This window comes from Astatotilapia calliptera, chromosome 14 (genome assembly GCF_964374335.1).
Source record: "Astatotilapia calliptera chromosome 14, fAstCal68.1, whole genome shotgun sequence".
NCBI classification, from domain to species: domain Eukaryota; kingdom Metazoa; phylum Chordata; class Actinopteri; order Cichliformes; family Cichlidae; genus Astatotilapia; species Astatotilapia calliptera.
Window position 1 is genome coordinate 21181324 of NC_137435.1, and position 20236 is coordinate 21201559.

At 42.8% G+C, this 20236-nt stretch overlaps 2 protein-coding genes across 3 annotated transcripts in view; both read right to left on the reverse strand.

The window, feature by feature from the left end:
- Positions 1-224: 224 nt before the first annotated feature.
- LOC113035662 (NACHT and WD repeat domain-containing protein 2) lies at positions 225-11683 on the reverse strand. The gene is made up of 10 exons (XM_026191266.2): positions 11480-11683; positions 11256-11344; positions 10327-10434; positions 9631-9825; positions 9245-9386; positions 8931-9079; positions 8203-8547; positions 7935-8036; positions 7014-7809; positions 225-4484 (listed from the first exon to the last, which is right to left on the reverse strand). Exons 1-10 carry the CDS (start codon positions 11559-11561, stop codon positions 1378-1380), a joined length of 5115 nt encoding a protein of 1704 aa, XP_026047051.2. The 5' UTR covers positions 11562-11683; the 3' UTR covers positions 225-1377.
- Positions 11684-11805: 122 nt separating this feature from the next.
- Positions 11806-20236, reverse strand: part of fchsd2 (FCH and double SH3 domains 2) — a 75955-nt gene continuing 67524 nt past the window's right edge. For both annotated transcript variants that reach the window (XM_026191269.2, XM_026191267.2), the window contains 6 exons: positions 19175-19258; positions 18853-19030; positions 17441-17661; positions 16740-16932; positions 16543-16637; positions 11806-15396 (listed from right to left, as the gene is read on the reverse strand). In XM_026191269.2, the coding sequence (XP_026047054.2) occupies positions 15304-15396; positions 16543-16637; positions 16740-16932; positions 17441-17661; positions 18853-19030; positions 19175-19258 (864 nt within the window). In that variant the 3' untranslated portion in view covers positions 11806-15303. The remainder of the gene's footprint in view (positions 15397-16542; positions 16638-16739; positions 16933-17440; positions 17662-18852; positions 19031-19174; positions 19259-20236) is intronic.

Consider the following 20236-nt stretch of genomic DNA (forward strand, 5'->3'; position numbering starts at 1 on the left):
AATGCAATTATTTAATTAATTAACTAATATAATAGAGATTTCTAGGCTACAGGGTGCACAATTTGTTCTTTCCAAAAGCAGCTAATGCAAAACCAAAAAGTGCTCCACTTTACGAGGTTGAACTTGAAGGCATCACGAATAAATGTGGAGGAGGATGATACCAAATAAATAAACTACTGTGTATACTTTCAGTAACAATCAGTTCTTTTAACACAGAGCAGCTATTTTTATCTTTTTTTAAAATTTTATTTAAGAGAACAGCAGTTATTGGGAATACAAACCATGATGCATTCATGCCAAAGTGGTGTTGTGTTTACAAAATACACACAAAAAGAGATTTATCAGACAGTTTGGTTTTAGATAATTGCAGCAAATCTCCTGCCTGTGCCAGCATACACCAAACATGTTTAATATTTATACATCGATATATACAGTTTACAGTATTATGTACTTACAAGAATTTATAATATGACGCTCTTCATTGTGTGATCTATCTGGCCCTGTGTTAAAAAGTTAACCTATTAACTGCTAACAACAGAATTCATGGTTTCATCAGTTACAGTGACTCGTCCAGATCCTGAAGCAGCAAAGCAGCCCCAGACCATTACACTACCACAAACCACCAGGTTTGACTGTTGGTTCTTTTTTTATGTGTTGTGTTAGTTTTACACCAGATCAAACCTTTTAAAAAGTTCAGCTTTTGTCTCATCAGTCCACAGAACATGCTCCGAAAAGTCTTGGGGATCGTCGAGATGTTCTTTGGTAAATGTGAGACGACCCTTTGTCATAACATCTCATATTTCCACCACAAAGACAGCTTTTTCTGATGTGTGACGAATCCCTCGATGTTCCTGGGCGTTTCGCTCGACTCACATGTGTTTTTAAAAGGCTCTTTGGCCTCATGAAACTTTTCTGAGCCTTTTGCATCCCACACAAAACGTTTGTGAAAGGTGGGATTTGTTTTTTGTGACTTCCTGGATGAGTCATTGGTATGTCGACCACTCCTTCACCGTTTTACAGCTGTGGATGACGTATCTCTGTGTTAGTCCAAATGCCCTTTCTAGACTGATAGATGTCAGTGACTATGTTTTCTGAAGTTTCTTTGCTTTTTAAGATCTTTTAGCCTTCTTCACTTTGTCAGACAGGTTCTGTTTAAGTGATTTCTTAATTCAAAAGGTCTGGTAGTAATCAGGGCTGGTAAATTCATGATTTAACAAGGGGGGAATTACTATTTCTCACAGGGTCATGTATAGTTGGATAGCTGTTTTCCCTCAATCAATGTAATTGGTAAATAAAAGCTGCATTTTCTATTGACTCAGATGATCTTTGTCTAATATTAAAATTTGCACATTCTTTGTTCAGAATCATATAATAATCTTAAGCCCATGTAACATTTGGTGTGTCTTGAGGAAACCAGCTGAATGGCGTCCTGTCAAAGGGACATTGCTTCAGCTGGCCGCTAGGATCTTCCCAGCACCTGATTGGCTCATCCTCATCGACTGTGACATCTGAAATGTAGTACACACCTACAGACCCATCCCCAAAGCCCACAAACACACAGTGCTGCTCACAAATAACCAGAGCTAGTGGATTCTTAGACAGATGCACAGCTCCTAATCTCTCCCCATCTGAAAGTCGCGTGACTCGGAGGATGGGCCTCGCATGCAGGTAGCAGTCACAGCTGTCCTCCAGCCCGGAGGGCGTGGTTATGTAAGCAACATAGTGTCCAGTTTTGTCCAGGCAGGCTTTAATGACAGGACCCTCGACTTTGAATGAGCACAGTGTGACTCGAGACAGATTTAAGAGGTTAATTGCGCCGCTGTCAATGGACAGAAGTGCGTAGCTGCCATTGGAGGACATTTGGAAGTCCTCAGGCTGACAGTGAAACATGTGTGGCAGCTGAAAGTGCCAGCACACAGTCTCCTCTGCCACCTTCCACGTGTACACCGTCCCTGAGGCCGCCATCACAACCACAAATTCTGGGTGCTGTGAAAGAGTTTGGAAAGCGACAACCTCCTCAGAGCTTTCCACACAGGAGAAACGTTTGCTAATCGAGCCCGACCACAGACTGGCAGCCAGCAGGTCTCCATGGCAACAACCGAGCAGGTAGGTGCTCTCAGGTGAAACCTGAGCATCAGATAGGTATGGGTGGATGCTGCACACGATATTTCCTTGCGCAATCTTGAAAACCCGCGAGAGGCCTCGCTCAGAAATGCTCACTCCAAAGTTGTTATTAGGGGTGATCAGGATGTCTCTAGCTCTGCTGCCACCGATGCGGAGGATATTTTCACCTGTTTCCGTCCGCCACACGTAAATATCTCCAGCCGAGAGTGACACCAGGTGGATGCCGTTTGGGGAAAGCTGCAGTTTTTCCACAGGCCCAGTATGCAGGAAGTTAACATGTGGAAGTCCCGTGTCTAGACTCCACTTCCACACCTTCTCCGACCCATCTCTGGTGTAGAACCACACGCCTGTTTGCTCCACCACCACCTCCTTTACTCCACCGCCCATTTTCTGTGCACTTCCTGCAGCATCAATCATCTCGGAGTCCCACACTGTCAGGCAGCCATCGTGACTGACACAAATGACATCTGAGGCCATTTTGAGGAGTGTGTGTGGCTGCTTGTTCGTTTCTAAGGAGAGCACACACTCCCCACTGCTGACCCTCCACACCAAGATAAAGGTGCAAGTGTCTAACAAAGCCAGGAAAAGATGGCCATCCTGGGAGAGCACAGCTTGAGTGAAGGCTCTTCCCTGTGGAGCCAAGAACTGGTCCCACAGCTCCCAGTTACAAGTATCCCACAGTGAAGCCTGGTGGGCTTGACACATCAAAAGAGTATTGATTTCACTGCAATAATCTGTACTGAGTATGTTAGTAGAGTAACCCTGAGTGAAACTTTCTTTCACAAGTCTGGGTGGTTGTGTATTGGCTGCCACGTCCCATAAAGCTACACTTCCAGTCCTATCAACACATGCCATTTCCCTCTTGTCTTCATGGAGGATGATCAGCGTAACAGCGCTGTGGTTTGAGTTTGAGCAGGTGCTAAGCAGACTGCTGGATTTCATGTCAAATACGGACACTGTGCCTTCCTCCTGCCCACAGTACATGAAAAAACCATCAGAGGAGAACACTGAACAGGTCACAGGGCTCTGACACTGGAAATGAGTTAGGGTTTCACTGGAGATGTCAAACACGCTCACAAAACTCTCATCTTTCCACCACACGGACAGCGTTTTCTGATGTGCGACGAATCCCTCGATGTTGCTGGGTGTTTCGCTCGACTCGCACGTGTTTTTAAAAGGGTCTTTGACCTCGAGAAACTTTTCTGGGCCTTCCACATCCCACACGAAAAGCTTGCTGCAGCTTGTGGAAAGCAGGAGGAACGGACCGCTGCTCTTCACGCCTGCAAACTTTAACTCTGTCTGCTCGCATCTGAGTGACAGTTTGGCCACATCATATCCACACCCTTTCCAAATCCAAGCAGAGCCTTCATCTGTGATCTCGGCAACAACCCCACACTTTGTACCGGCGATCTCTCTGACACAAACGCCCTTATTTATGTCATCGTACTTTAAGTACTGAATGTGGGGAACACAGGGAGGACTGGGGCAAAGCACTATTTCTAATCCACTTCCTCTCCCTTCCTTGGTTTCCCTGACATAACCCTCAAGAGCAGGAAAGACCTCCAAATAGGGGAGGAGGTTTGTCTCCATCACTGAGGGCAGCTGCAGAGGTGAGCTCTGCAGGAAGCAAGCAGAAGACTTCAATGTGCTTGCTAGTAGCAGTCTTTCTCTTACAAACTTAACCTGAGATGACTCCTCTTCAGTCTCCAACATAGCTAGCAGATCTCCAAGAAGACCAGCTCGAACCATAGCCTGGTGAAACCCAAATGACAGCAACAGCACGCACTCAAACTCCTTCCACCTGCCACTCTGCTGCAGGTGATACGGCAGTTCTACGATTTTTCTCACATTCACCCGACCACCACCTTTGATTGAAGTGAATACAAACGGCTGGCTGGGTTGCCGAGTGTCTGTGTGTGTTTTTAAGGCTGCATCCTTGTTTACACCTGACGTCTGTCCACTAAAATAGTCGGCCATCTCAGAATGAAGCCTTCTTCTTACATCAGGAGCGTCTAAATACCTTTTCGCCACGACCAACTTGAAATGCCTGCTCACCCAGAACAAAACCAGGGAACCTGCAACTTTCCGTTGGATAAGAAAGCTCTTTAAATCCAAAAGAAGTCTCTCCACATCGACTTGTGGGACTGTGATCTTAAATGAAGAGCCTTTGTGCGGCAAATCTTCCTTAATGGACAGCAAATCGGCGAGCTCAGCCTCTGTGAGCCCAGACCTGGAGATGGTGAGGTAAGAGACGGTGCGAGCCACGATGGAAGAGAAATGTTTCTGCTCAAGGTGATCCAGGAGCGCAGAAATAGATGAATGAACGCCATCGGGGAGAGATGACTCAGTCACATCGGAATCTGAAGACAAGGAGAGAAGAGGAGAATTATTTAAAAGGCCAAGTGGTGCTATCCTGATTTTTGGGGGGGGTATTTCAAAAAATGCAACTTGTGAAGACAAAAGTACTCTGATCTAAATAGTTTCATTATTATTCAAAAACAAATCTATGAAAAACACACAGCCATGTGGAAAAGAGCACTTTCATGGGACTCCATGCAGTTTTGTGAGAAACTAAGTACACCCCATGATTCAGCAGCTTGAAAAGACACCTTTACAGTTTTTTCTGATAGCTTAAGCACATTTTTTGTAACTATTGGCTAATTTTGCAAAACATTTCACACAAATAAGAAAACCTGTCACCCAATCATCAAAACATTGTAGTTCTCTTGCAAAAGCAAACACAGCTAGATTAACTCTTCACACTTTCGTAAAAATGGTGTTTCCGTATCAAACAGTACACACAAGCCATCATCTACTAAGCACACAATGCGCCAACTGCACACTGATGGTATGAATACAAAACACATCTGGCTTTTGCTTTCTCTGCGCACAAGGTAGGCTATGTCAGTTTGAGCTCATACTTCTGTCATAGATCCATAAGCATAGAGGGATCCAAACTTCAAGTACATCAAAACAAACACAAGTGTTTATTTCCAAGTATAGGATTATTTGCAATCGCCATAATGACTATATGGGTTACTTGGTCTGCAGTGAACATGCTTCCTCTGCCCCCAGCATCTGGTCATCTAGCAATTCTGTAAAGTAACAATTTCAGTATTTTCACATCAATGGTATTGGTGTGTTTCTCATTGGCATATGGCAGTGCTACAAATCTTTGTGCGAAGTGACTGTACTAACCGATTCTCATTTCAAGATGTCCTTATGGTACTTGCTACAGTGTAGCGGCTCGAGTTAGGCTGGACCCGTTGGCCAGCTACCCTCAGGGTCATTCCACGGTTGATGACATGGTCCACTATTGTAGCTCTGATGTCATCAGCAATTCTATTTCTTACTCTTCCTACCCTTCCTCTCCCCCCTCCTCATCTTCCTCTCCCCCCTCCTCGTCTTCCTCTTGCTCCTCCTTGTCCTTGTCGTCCTCTTCATCCTACTTCTTCACCTCCACGTCCTCTTCCTCGGCCTCCTCTACTTCTCACTCTTTCTGCTCCCTCCATTGTACTCCGCACACACAGCTTACCTGTATTATAGTGCTTAGGCTGATTGCAAAGTGAACGAATTATCTAAGAAAGTTTTGACATGTGAAAGTGTGCCAGACAGTTGGCAAATTAGTGTTAATGATAGCCATACATGTGTATACTTTTGCTAGGAGTGTGTTGGAAATTTGGTAATTGAGTGTTGTGCAGTGAATTGTGCCTACAGTTTTGCAAAGTGTGTGTTACAAAATTGCAAACTGAGTGCAAAGCAGTTTTTGTGCTTTTAGTTTTGCAAACTCAGTGAGTGGTTTTGCTATAAGTCTGAATAGTTTTAGAGATTGTGCTACAGGAATCACAGTTAGGGTTTAAGCATTCAGAAAAAACTGTAACAGCAACAGCTTGAAGTGTGACTTTATCAGCGTCTCACGTCGCGAGGTGTGCGCATGCAGGAATCAAGCACAGAATGGCAGTGGCAACCTGGTCGACCGCATCCTGTCCGCATATCCTCCGATGCACTGTGAGATACATCATGTAGTTTGATGACTTGCAGGAGTTGTGAATGAATTTCTGCCTGCTTTTTCTTGAGAATGGTGCTTCCGTTCATTGAGGTTTGTGGGCATTCATTTACGCACAGCTCTCTTAAGATCCCGCTACAACATTTCAGTCAGGTTGAGGACGTTGACTGGGCTGTTTGCAAGACCTCTATTCTTTTCTTTTTCAGCCATTCTGTTGTAGATTTGGTGCTACATGATGATTATTGTCCTGCAACATAAGTATTTAATATACAGAGGAATTCATGGTCAAATCAGACAACTGCAACGTGCCCAGATCCTGTTTCTGCTAAACAAGCCCAAATTATTATCACACCTCCACCACTGTGCTTGTTCCAGAAGTCTTGTGGTTTGTTCAGATGTAACTTTGCAAAGCTAAGTCTTGCTGTCTTTGTAGAGAGAACAGGCTTTCTCCTGGTAACCCTTCCAAGCTAACCATTTTTGTTCGGACTGTTTCTAACTTTACTGTACATTTAACATGCTAACTGAGACCCGAGAGTCTGAGATGTATCTCGTGTATCTTGTTTTTTTGGTTTGTTTGTTTTTGCAGTTTCCAGCTTCTGTTGCGATTCTAGTATCGTGTTAAGACTCCAGACCAGCAAACTGCCAAAACTTTTATAGAGGTGTTCACACTTGCTGATGATCACCTTAGCACCTTAGCATGCTTAGCAGCGTCTGGCTATTCCTGTGAAGCAATAAGGGTGTACTTAATTATAACGCTCTTTTTCACATGACTGTAAGTGACCCACATCACATGTGGGTTTAGTCTTTGTGTGGCATTTGTAGCTCTGAAAACAAGACTTATTCCTTTGAGAAACTGCATTTTTGTTTACTCTATTAGTAATACCAGAGCGCCAGAGCGAGGTGTGTGCATGAAGGAGGCGAGCATAGAGCGGCAGACAACAGCGAGCGAGAGCCTGGTTGACCAGAGCTTGTTGTCCAGACGTCACCCTCCTTCCTGAACCTTTCAGCAGAGATGCCAGCATCTGTACGCTCTGTTTCCTGTCCACCAGTCCCAACTGTATACACAACCTTCCTGTACACATGTCCTCTGATACACTCTGAGATGCATAGTGTAGTTTTATGGCTTGCAGGAAGTGTTCTCGATTGGAGGAAGCTGTGACGATGAGTTTGACAGCGGGAGGAAGGGGCCTGGGAAGGCACTCAATGATTTGAAGACCAGTGTTGTTTTTGAGTTGATCTAATCCATCAAGAATAAGGACAAGAGGCTTTTCAGTTGAAGGCAGGTGGCTGATGAGGGATGAGAGGTGTTCTTTAAGTTCAGACAGACAAGCGTTGGGTTTTATGTTGCCAAAATCCAGCTGTCTTTGATCTGGATGTTGAGCGGTACTCCAGCTTTGCTTGCAGTCAGAAACATGCTCTTTGGTGCCGCCCTCATGTTGGGAATCCAAAACAGATGTTTGGCTACAGCTGGATGTGACCTCTCTGGGGTCGGTGGTACTGCCAGGATCATCCAGGTCACTGCAGTGGCTAGCATCCTGCTTAGACAAGGAGTCAGTGAGATATCTGCAGGATATCTGATAACACAAGCTCGACAGCAGATGCTTTGGTGAAGCATTAATTGATAGGTTGCAGAAAAAACTGATCACCACAGGATCGCTGTCTGCAAGCCAGTGCTTCATCTGTGGAAAGAGAGAGATAGCTTTAAGCGTCAGTGAAACATATGCACACAAAAGGCACAAATTCTTATTACAAATTATATATAAACACTATATGCCTGCTTCAAATTTCCCTTTGGTCCACCTACCTGCTGAGTGCAGTGTGCTAGCAGGACCGTCTTTCCTGTACACGGGCCTCCGGTCACTACCAGAGGGAACTGATGGTACCTCTGCTTCACATAGGCTCTGACCTGCAACCAATAAGAGCAGAGCTATGCTGCAGGTGTATAAATAAGGAAAAATGAATTATACAAACATGTCATGTTTTAATATTTCTAACTGCACACAGAACAAAAGTGCCTGTATTGTCAATGTAAATAGTATATTTTAGTCTGTAAAGGCTAAAACCATCCTGACCTTTTCCTCCTCGGGCTGAATGACGTCATAAAACCGACTGAGGATGTCACACAGCTGCTCCTGTTCGGCCTGCTCTCGGGATAAAACGTCACAGAGGGGAGAAGGTTCTGCGCTTTGAGAAACGTTCAGACCGTCAGTCATCTGCACAAGGTCACAGTACACCTGCTGGCACAGAGAATCAGCATAGCCGCGCCTCCTAGCTGATGTGTAACCATGGCGGCGGTCGCACTCTGTGGTGATGGTGTAGACTAGAAGTTGGCGGGAAGTGACGAGATGAGGGAGGAAGCACTCACACAGCTCTGACAGTAACTTTTCGTTAGTGGGTGATGAACTCAGAGTGGCATCCTGGAAATAAAGAAGAGGGAACTTTTCACAGTGGACTTAAATAAAAAGGGTACAAATTGTGAATTCTACATATCCCTTTAGTAAAATAAAGTTTCAAGAGTGGTCAGAAAGATTAAATTTTATTTTAGTTCATCCTTTTCCTGACGTCTCCCATAATTAAACATGGTGTGGCGGGGCGTGGTCTATCGTTGTGTGCCTCAACTTTACAGGGTCTAAAAGTCTGTGCTGACTGCTATAAGGTTGTTGTTGTTGGAGTGTATATTCGGCTGGCGACTGGAAAGCCGCAGCTGCGTGATTGTGTACAGCAACCGCGTCAATAAAGATGGTGAAAAGCATGGAAACGTGGTCGGGTCTGTTGTGCATCTACTACACATGGCTTTTACCTCCAACTTTGACTGTAGTTGTATTTTCACAGGTCCCTTTTGTCTCTCTGCTTTTGCATTGATGATCTTGTGGACATAGACCAAGCAGCGTCTGCCGATGTCACTCTCAGGACAGCTTTCCAGAGCATAATGCAGATCTGCATCGAGGGCTGGAGACAAGTGGTAAAGCAAATGTTTACTTACACAACAAAAATTCCTTCCAACTACAGAAGATATTCCAAGGCATAGACGCAGGCTGCCCATGACACTAACAACAGTGGATTATGACAAATGACTTGACACACACACACACACAGCTATGTGGGGTATTTCACCTGATCTGTAGAAGATTTTGGCCCTCTCTGGGGTCATGCTGCCACTTTGGACACACAGACTCACAGCTGCCTGAAACAGCTTCCTCAGTTCTTCCTCTTTAGTCTTGGTTTTGCTTTCCTCCTTCACCTTATTTCTTTCCTGCTGCGGAGGGAAAATATCCAGTTTATTAAAGCATTATAAATATAAATCATCCTCACATACACTATAAACACAATGTACTTGATTTAAGGACAAAATGTGTGATTCGATGGGATGTTTCTAAAACCTCAATAAGATTTTAAATGATGCATAATACAAGTTGAAATCGCATTACTTTATATTATATAACATTCTAGTTCATAATTAAAAAATAAAGTCATAAAATTATACCATCGACTTTAATTACCAGAGAATAGCTGCGTCTGTGCGGAGCTCTCAGGCAGTAGGTCGTAGGGATGGTGTTTTCGTCCCTCTGATAAACTTTCTCCAGCTCCTGTGTACTGACGCCAGCCTCCTGACACTGCTGCAGCAGCAACTGCAGCTCTGACACCTCCACCTGAGCGGGCACACGGGCTGTGCCATACTGATGCCCTACCAGAGCCTGCAGCACCACCGTGTGGTCACAGGAGGAACAACAGCACGGGGAACTATTGTTTAGTATGGTAAGCTGGTAATTTATTAAGCTGATTACTATACAGAACATCTGCTTAAGAGACAACTGTGTGATGCTACACGTGTGATTTTGTGTCTTTTACTTATATTGGAAAGTGTTTCTATTATTTTGTCCATTTGTTGACACGGCTCAATGACAGAACTGTTCTGCAGCCGTGATGATAAGTTTAATTTAAAAAGGAGAACAAACTTAGCACAGTGTAGATGACTTTGCAAAGTCCAGCATACTCCAGAAAGGGTGAAAAGCTTTTATTTTTAAAGTTCATAATACTAAAAACTGATAAAATTCAACAATAAAACTTTGACTACAACTCATGGCAAGGTGCTGATGTCCTTTAGAGCATGTCATCATTCATTGTACTGAGAAGTAAGGGTCAGTCTGAGATCCTGTTGGTTTACACTTGAGATTCTCCCCAAGGACTTTATTTACCAGTAAAAAAGGTCCAGCTGAGCTTCCTCTGCATTCATGTATCATCTGATGCCTGGTGTCTTCATCTGGCCAGCGACTGGGATCACTGGATTCAAACGGGTCTATCACCTGCCGACATAAACACACTCAAGAGTTAAAAAATGTGGAGTGGAAATAATAAATCAAGAAAGCTGAGCCCAGATCCAGTGAGAGCAAGCGTCTAAGGTGGGGTGAGGCATCACGTTCTTTATTCTGTCTGCTGATTGCACACACCACAATGTGCTGACTGAACTGTCCCAATGTTTATTTAATACACATGAACGAAAACCAACACAGACAGTCGCCTCACAGCTGCTCATTCTCTTTGTTGTCAGATATAATTAAGGCACGTTATTGACTGCATCAGTGGCCTCAGGGAAAACGGTGGAAGACTAAAAGTACAAATACCTGCAAGCAGCTAAAATGCTACTGCTGTCACCCCCCCGTCGCTGGCGACATTACGCATGGGTGTCTTTGTGATGGACCACACGGAATATTAATGAGACTTTACTTTTATAGCTTCAAGATTTTGTGTTTTCTATCTTGTTTCTCTAATAAAGAGATGCACATTTCAAGGATCTTTCTATAAAGAGTAAAAAAAATACCTTTAATTTAATTACAAACAACCTTAAAGCAAAATCAGTTTTACAACGTGTCCTCCAGTGGACCATATCTAGTTCTCTTCCCAGCACTAAAAGTCATTAGTGTGAGCATTTATGCCATTAAAGTAATCTCGTTTTAATGTATAAAGCAACAGTGCCCACATCCTTCCTTAGCCTGTTTATGGCTTTAAAAGAACAGAAAGAATTCCCAAGAAAAACACAACTCACACGCACACTCACATCTACTGTTTCACTGACATGTTTTCGATGCAACAGGAAGGTTTTAAAAAAAGTAAAGTGTGTGCTCACCCTGACATCCAGTGCCAGCGAGTGTCTGCAGTGCTCTCTGAATCTGGGGAACACACTGTCCCTCAGAGCTCTACGCTCCACCACGCTGTCTGTACACAACACAAACAGGATGCACCTTAACAAGAACTCAAATGACACAAGAAAACATGATACAATCTAACATGCGTATTTTTTAAAAACACACCTAGTTACAGCTGCCTTTCATATTAGGAATCACTGCCTACCTTCTGGGTTGGAGCACAGGTAGATTTTCACACAAGATGTGCTGAAGCCAGAATCCAAAGGGGATTTTCCTCCGGTGTGCATGCCTGATAAACAGCTGCTGTTCAAATAACAAAACACAAGGAGGGAAAACTCCTGGCAGGAACTTATCGCGCGTCCCAAACGGAGAGCAGCTCTGTGTCGTCTCTGCTGCTGTGTCTCATGTTCCTGCAGCTCCGCTCAGGAAGTTTGGCCTCGGGTGCTCTGGAGCGTGTTATCATGATCACACCCACTTTTGGTCAAACATCCACACAAACACGCTCAGTCTGAAAAAATCGATGTGTGCAACTTTTCAACTTTTCCATATTTTTTATTAATTAACATTTGTACACAATAAATACAAACTTTGTTTTTTTGTTGTCGTTTTTTGTACATCCAATAATAATATGCAGAAAGACTTTTGCACCTGTTCTCAATATTGTCACCATGGCAACAGTCTATTAAAGAGAGAGGCCAGTTGTTCCACCACATCGTTAATAATAACGGCAGCTGTGCTACTCTGAATCCACATAAGGAAAAATAAAGTGTCATTTAAAACATAAAAACCATACCAAATAATTAAACACTGTCGCGGACCAAAGAGACTGTTAAAGATGGGAAACGATCCGTCTTCAAAGTGGCAACTGGCAATGAAATGTCAATTTTATATATGACAGACTGACTGAGTAAGTATAACGGGAATGTCTGCGGATGCTGAAAAACCATAAACTTCAAAACAAGTTCGAAAACCAGTAAAAATCAGATCTCAGAGAGATCAAGGACAGGCTGCTGTTCCAAGTCGCCTTGACCACACTGTCACAAGTCAATGCTAGTCCGTACAACAGCAGAAGAGCAGAGGGTCGTATCTAAAAATGCAACTAATTCCAGCATGCTTAAGTTTGCTAGGATGAATGCTACACAAAATGTTGTGGTTTCACTTCTTACTTCTCCTTTTAGAAATCACCTCCACCGGGGAAAACAATCGATTTGCTTCCAGATTAAGACTTTTCTTACAGGAGACCTGAAGATGTGCTCCAGTGCAACACTACATAGTAATGCTAAGAGTTTTAAATTTAATATTCACAGTTCTTCTTTTGTTTTTGTTTTGCAGTAGGGATGTTATCTGAGACAAAGAAAGAGGATTACTGCCTGAATGTTCAGTTTTATCTCCTGCTGACAATTTGGACAATACTCTACTTTGCAATTTATTCCGTGCAAACGCTCTCCAAACTTGTTCATTTGCAGTGAGGAACTGGGACATATCTTCAGAGTCAAACACAGATTAGATTAAAATTCCTCCTCTCTCTCTTATAAACAATCACACTCATAAACACCCAGGCCTATTTCGAGACCAAAAAAAGAAATGATTCATTCAAACGCATCGCTTTCTGTAATTTTTGTTTGTTTTGTTCTTATAAATAAAGGAGAACAGCGAATTTCACTGTCCACAGTCGTCTCTCCACCTCTTTGGAAGAGCTGGGAGAGTGGAGATCTTTATTTGTGTTTGTTTTGTTTTTTAAGCATCAGTCACACTGAAACAAAAAAAGTCCATAGGATCAGCTTAAAAAGAACAACTCTGAATCATTTTAACAACAAGGATTCATCAGAGTCTTTGCAATCCCGTGCCGATGCTATATGAGGGTACTGCTACTTTCCAAGTAAGGTAGAAATTAATAAAAGTGCTACGCTGCCCTTCAGGCAAGGAGTTTCAAAGGCTTTATGGCCATGTAAAGGGAAATGGGGGCATTTATTTACTTTGAGTAAAAAAAAAACCACACACAAAAGATTTGTACTTAGCTCCATTTGAATGTCATTTGCTAGTTCTGTCCATTTAGTTCGATTTTTTTTCTTTACACACCTCTTTCTGTTTTCTGTTTCTAGCATTAGGACACAAGATGTGGTGGCTTTGCTTGGCGAGACGAGAGAAAAATTATACCTGCAAATGTAATGAGCGTCAAGTAAACGTGCGTCTTAGTTGAACTGAACAGTGAACAAATCGGCATGAGAGGGATGAAAACTATACAGTTCTGTGCTAATAAGAAGTCCCGGCCACAAATACTTTCCTGTGTCTACATCATCTGAAATAAAACTTTTCTTTGTTGCCACATAGTGAATACCAACAATTTGAGTGCCTTTAAAAGCACCAGCAGCGCATCTCTGAACCAATCAGTGATACAGACATACGGCGCACAGAATGAGAGAATGTATCTGTCGTATAATGTATATCTGCATGTGTGTATGTATGTATATGATAGTCACTGATTCACACTGACTGCCAATGGACAGAATCGTCTTTAGAGGAAAGAGGGAGAGACGTAAAGGAGGGACGGGAAGAGAGGCGATGCTAAGAGCAGAGGGAAGGATCCAGCCTCCTTTATCTCTCGTTTTCTTTCATCCTCTCCCTCCTTTGAGCTCTCCTTCCTGCTGTATTTACAATGCCCCTTCAGTATAAGATGAAGATAAAACTTCCACTACATATCAGACATGGTATTCCATTCAGCTGAGTTAGTCTATATGAAATGCTGAGCATAACATTCCTATGACGACAGTAATGTACTGTACTATTACACATTAAATACGTATGATGATAATGACTATATATGACGAGGGAAGGCCTAAGGAGAGGGACACTGCATCCACGCACACCGCTCAATTTCTCTGGTCGTTCACTTCGTTCTCCACTGCTCTCCAAAAACGTGACAGACTTGGCATGTTTTTACTTACATTTCAGCCAGCTTTCTTTGGATGGGCCCACAACACTCACAAAAGGTAAGGAAAAGGTATCAGATAAGAATCAGACTTTTTTAAAAACAAAAACAAAAGCAAAACTAATGCCCCCGGGAATACAGTAGCAAAAAGCAGATTGTTTATTTCCATCTGCACTGAATTAGATTGGGCTCTCTTCTTTGGGCCGAAGCAACACCTGTACATGACGCTGCAAGCAACACTGACCATTGATTAAATCACACACACAGCATGAAAAGCATGAGCTGGGTTGCAAAGTGGCTTGCAGATGTGTGATAACTGTAAAGAGGCTAAAGCAACGTAAATATTGCATCCAGTATGATATCTGCCAACAAGATCCATACTAAGTTATCAGCTGTTCATGTGGGCTGCCATTTAAGTCAGCTTCTGCCTTTAGGGGTCACCACAATCAATCATCTGCCTCCATCCCACCCTAATTTTATAGTTATAGTGTATTGAATTATATGTTTGGTTTGTCTGATAACCTTTTACTATATTTTGTCAGTTCTTGGGGCTTCAAAACTTTTCTCGTGCTTCATGATTATTTATTGGGAAGAGAAAAAATCTAAATATTGACTCTGATCTGCTTCTGCAGAAAGATGAATGGTCTTATGGAAAGCTTGACAACAGAAAACTTGCCAAATCCGTCATTTGTCACAAATAGCTTTTTCCCATCCTCACACCACCGTGGTGTGATTTGCTGCCCAATGAGGTGAGGTTTTAAGGCAAGAATGAAAGGACGGGGTAGGGTGAAGGGATCGGGGGTGTGTGGGCTACTGCTGCACTTCATTAGGAAGCTAATACGGAGATTATTACATCGGATAGTCTGCCTTTGTCCCCTCTCTCTGCTCTCCTCCTCCTCAGCTCAAAGGGAGAAGATACGGAGCTGCCAGGAGTTCAGGAGATTGGGGCGGGGGGAGGGGTCAGCGTGGTTCAGTTCAGTTTACTTCACATCACTTTATTTAACTTCACTTCAGTTCCCAAGTCTGTAGGATACATCTGCCTTTCATCTGTTTTCATTTCTGTTTGTGCGCCTATAACCGGCTGTCAGTTTGTTTGTCTGTCACACCAGCGTGATCTCCACCTCCTCCGTCTTGTCGCTCTTCTCCTGCTGTCGGCGGGGGTGCTGCTTGGGTGGAGGAGGAGCGGCTCGCACCTGCAGCGGAGAAAGAAAACACATTAAATACAAGAGTAAGGAAAAGAAAGAAGCCAAAGTGAGAAAAACTGAAGTCAAGGTGATAATAGGGGCGACCTACTTTTCTTAATTTGACAAACAGTTAAATGTTCACTTCCTGCTGCGAGACACAAATGTGTTATCAACGAACAGGAAAAGTAGGGAATTGTCTGCTTTTAGACTCTAACAAAAAAAACTGTGTTTTCAACCTATTGTTGGGATCTGTAGGTCACACAGTTTAACGAACACTTAAGTATCCTTCACATGTCATCAGAGCACAGCGTGCCAAACCATCTTCGAAAAATTGACGGTTACTTATATGTCATACATTCATCTGCTGATTATTTTCTTCATTAGTTTCTTTAAGTCCCTGTGAAATCCTGTGCCGTGACATACACTGTAATCTAACTACATGTCACGCTGATGCGGCCCGCAGTGAACGTTTATTTCTTGCTTCTCTTCTTTTTCTGATGCCTTTTTTTAATCGAGAAGAAGACAATGAATTGAGTTGAAGAGAGAAACCTCACCGCCGACTAGTGTTTCAGTGGCAAAATTACAAAGTAACACAGGCACAACATCACAAGTGTAAATGCTAGCAATGATGTCAGCCACTTGCAAAGGCTAAGCAGCAGGGTGGGGATGTGGGCCGGACCAGTGAAACTCCCGTTTCTACCAGTGTAAAGAAGTTCAACTACACTTTTAATCCAGGAGATGTCTTGAAAGAGATCTTTCAAGACATCTCCTTTCAAGATGTCTGTTGAAAGAAAAGGAAGTGCAGTTTACAGCCGTACATGTCATTTTTTGTCTGTGATAAAGAAATGCTGTGCACCCTACACTCTGAATGAATGTTTTCATATAGAGTGAAACAGCATGGTCTTTTGTTTATCTATGGCTAAATTACTGTGGCGTAGTATGAATGAGGATGAAGAGGTCTTTGTTGCTGGGAAAAGCCATAAAAAACCCAGAAAGATCTTTGACCACTAAAATCTAATCCATTTGCAAATTTGGATGCATTCCCTCTGTGCTTTCCAGAGATGGGAGGAAATAAAAAGACAGCTCGAACACACAAACACTCACACACACACATTGTGCACAAAAAAACACTTCTTGAGTAACACTGATACTAACAGGTCGTAGTTTGCCCGGGCCTCCTTCAGGAGTGAATCTTGGCGGCTGAGTCTTAGCAAATCCTGGAGATACTGGACTCCTGCCAGAGCTTTGATCTAGAGTGAGCGAGACAAAATTTCAAATTAAAAGCCCCGATTACCTTCCTCAGAAATCTCACTTTTCGTTAAACATGGTTGTTGTTGTATTGGTTGTCTTACTGTGAGCTGACAGCGGTCCTTTGTGTGACGAGGCAGGCAGAGGAAGCTTGTGCTCCCCATTAAGAGCAGCGGAAGGGGAACGTGGCAGAGGAGGTGGGGTGGAAGTCTCGGGGCTGGTGAAGGGGCTGATGGGAGGCTGGTCGTACAGCGGAAGAGGTGGCAGAGAAGATGGCAGTTTCAAAGAAGGAGAGATCTACAGAGAGTGGTGGAAATAAAGAAAAGACAAAGTGGGCTACAACACAAAACTTGACCAGGATACTTTTTTTAACCAACATTCCCTGCATAGCACTTAAAAGATGTTGGGTTGCGTGTTATGTCTACAGGCTTATAGGAAGGGAGAGGCCATATCCTTCCTGCTGCTGAGCCTCTAATAGGGCAGCACTCAGTGGCACAGATAAGACCTCTTTTCTGTGATTGCAGTGCAGGTTTTTTATCAGAATGCTGCACAAACACGGCAGTTCTAATGCACTGTTTTTGAACTCTGACTTGCTGATAGATCAAATGGACAACAAGCAGGAAAGGAGGAAGGGATAGGGGTATAAACTGGCACAGTCGACTACACACAGTCTTTGGTATTTCTCCCCTGAGAAAACACTGATAAGACCAAATGTCTCATTCAGGTCTAGAGTAAGTCCTGTTACCTAAGATGACTTGTATGTTATCTGTGAGATTAATTCATGTGTGTACAGGTGTTACTGTACCTGTGTGTCACCTGCCCCTCCCACGCTGGTCTCTCCATTCTCTGTAAGATCTTCTACCAACACGGAGGGGAAAACGCCCACCCGCCCGTTCAGCTCCCCCTCCCAGAAGCCGTCATCTGTCTGAGTGTCACGGCTCAACAAGCGGATCACAGCTCCCTCGGAAAAGGAGAGTTCCTCATCCGCCTGACCCTCGTAATCATAAAGTGCACGCACGTACACCACTGCAGAGAGAAAGGACGATAGAGAGAGAGGGAGAAAAAACAATTATAAGTATACCGTCGGAACAATTATTCTCAGGGAAATGCAGTTTCTTGTCTGCAGGGCCCTTACTGTTATTAAGAAAATGGTATACACCGCTGGAGAGCAGAAGATATACAAACAGCAGTGGATTTGCTCATGAGCCTGGTCTAACTATTCAGGCACAGCAGATACAAAGTAATAAAAAGAAAAACGGATGAAGAGTAAGAGCAAGAGCACAGTAGGAGAAGATAAGGTTTTAAATAAGGCAGGTAAAGAAGCATGCAAAGACTAAAAAATAACATAAAATAAAGAGTTTTATATAGCAAAAGTTACAACCACCCAGTTTCCTCTCCTTGTTTTTGTTGTCAGTGAAATGGTGCTTGACCAATAAAGCTCGATTAATGCAGGTTTCTGGCTGTACGAAATAATTAAGTTATGCATCGTTTGCATTGATGACCAGATAGGTACGGCCTGTACAAGTAACTCCAGCTCCTTTTTTAAGGCTGTCTTGAATTTCAGCTCAAACTTTATGTCTACCAGTTTAATTTACTTTTAAATGAACTTGTGAATACAACCCACAGGGCTGCAGAAATAAAACAGCAAAAGTTAACAGTTAACAGTCAGGTTAATGCTCCGCTCTTGTTCTCTTTTTGTTCTCTTTGAATATGAGACAGGATTTTTACAGAAGGCACTGGTTCTAGTTCATTGACATGCAGTACTGTGATTTATTAAAAGTGCAAACATACATGGAAATACAATATTTGGTCTTTGGAAAACCTCTGGAAAGCCTGAATAACTATTGCTCAAGACCACTTTAAAAATGATCTCCTTGGATGCAAAATATAAAGAAATGAAGCATTGCTCAAGACCCTTGTAGAGTATTGTAAATGAACTGAAATGATTAGGGTCAAGGGTGTTTATTTAGAGCATCCCAGCAAGGTTCAGTGGGCAACCCCTACATTTCCCCTTTCCAATAATACCCTGCTTAGTGTACTCAGTGTACTCTACAGAAGCAGTAAAGAGAAAAATGCCTCAGTTAGTGGCCCACAATAACCTCTTTATGGGTGAAAACTCATTTACACGGGTACAACTAGAATTAACCTCTTTCCTTTAACTACTGCCATGAAGTTTAATTAATCCTTCACAGCAACTGTGCTTACAGGGTTACTTACTATTTGTGTCTCCGTTTATGCAGCCCGAGTGCAGCTCTGGCTCTGTTGAGTTAGACGAAGTGTGTGACCGAGCATCGAGCGTAGCCAGAGACTGGAGCATGCTCAGCAGACTGTTGGAGGTCGGGAACTGCAGGTATTTCTCTGGGACATAGCCCACCTGACCTGCCTTATTGCGTGCCTGAGAAACAAACAAATAAACAACAACAACAAAAGAAGCCCCAAAAATCATGTCAGTACAGACAGTAGCACAACAACGATCAAATTATTCAACTGGCAAAAAAAATGCGATACACATCTACAGCACTTGACTGCGATCGGGTACCTTAACCCAGTCCTCCATGTCTCCGTCCTCAATGACCTCCAACATCTCCTGTTCATCGATAGTTAACTCATCTGGTTGGGAGGCCTGAGGAAGAGACACAGCGGGAGTTAAAGAAAGAAAAACAGAGAAAGTGGGAAGGAGAGTAGGAGAGTATGAAAGGAGGAAAGGTCAGCAGATGTGAAAGGACAGAAAAAGGGAGTAGCCAGACCTTATAGGCAAGGCAAGGCAAGTTTATTTGTATAGCACAATCCAACAACAAGGTGATTCAAAGTGCTTTACAGAGACATTAGAAACAAAAACAAATAAAAAGTATGATTTAAAATTGATTAAAACAAGCAAACAAACTAACTAACTAATTAACAGACAAACAAACAAAACAGTATATAAAATCAAAACAGATAAAATCAGAAATAGATAAAATCAGTAGTTAAAATGTTAGTTTTGAAATTTAAGCTTAAAAGTGTGGATTTGGTGTTTTATTCAAATGCAGCTGAGAACAGGTGAGTCTTCAACCTGGATTTAAATAAACCGAGTGTTTCAGCTGATCTGAGGCTTTCTGGGAGTTTGTTCCAGATATAAGGAGCATAAAAGCTGAATGCAGCTTCTCCGTGTCTGGTTCTGACTCTGGGAACTGATAAAAGACCGGATCCAGATGACCTGAGGGATCTGGAAGGTTCATACTGGGTCAGGAGGTCACTGATGTATTTTGGTCCTAAACCATTCAGAGCTTTATAAGAGATAAGATAAGATAAGATAGAACTTTATTAATCCCTCGGGTGGGTTCCTCTGGGAAATTCGACTTCCAAAAAAAGCACAGCAACGACCGAAGTTACAGTTACAGAATTGTTATATATATACACACACACACACACACACACACACACACACACACACACACACACACACACACACACACACACACACACATATAAATACAGAGACAAATATAAATAAAATATACAAAGGGGATAAATAGAATAAATAGGAATAAAAAATAAAAATACAAGTGAATTGCACATTTCAAGTATTGAGTCTATTGCACTGTTGACTATTTACAAAAAG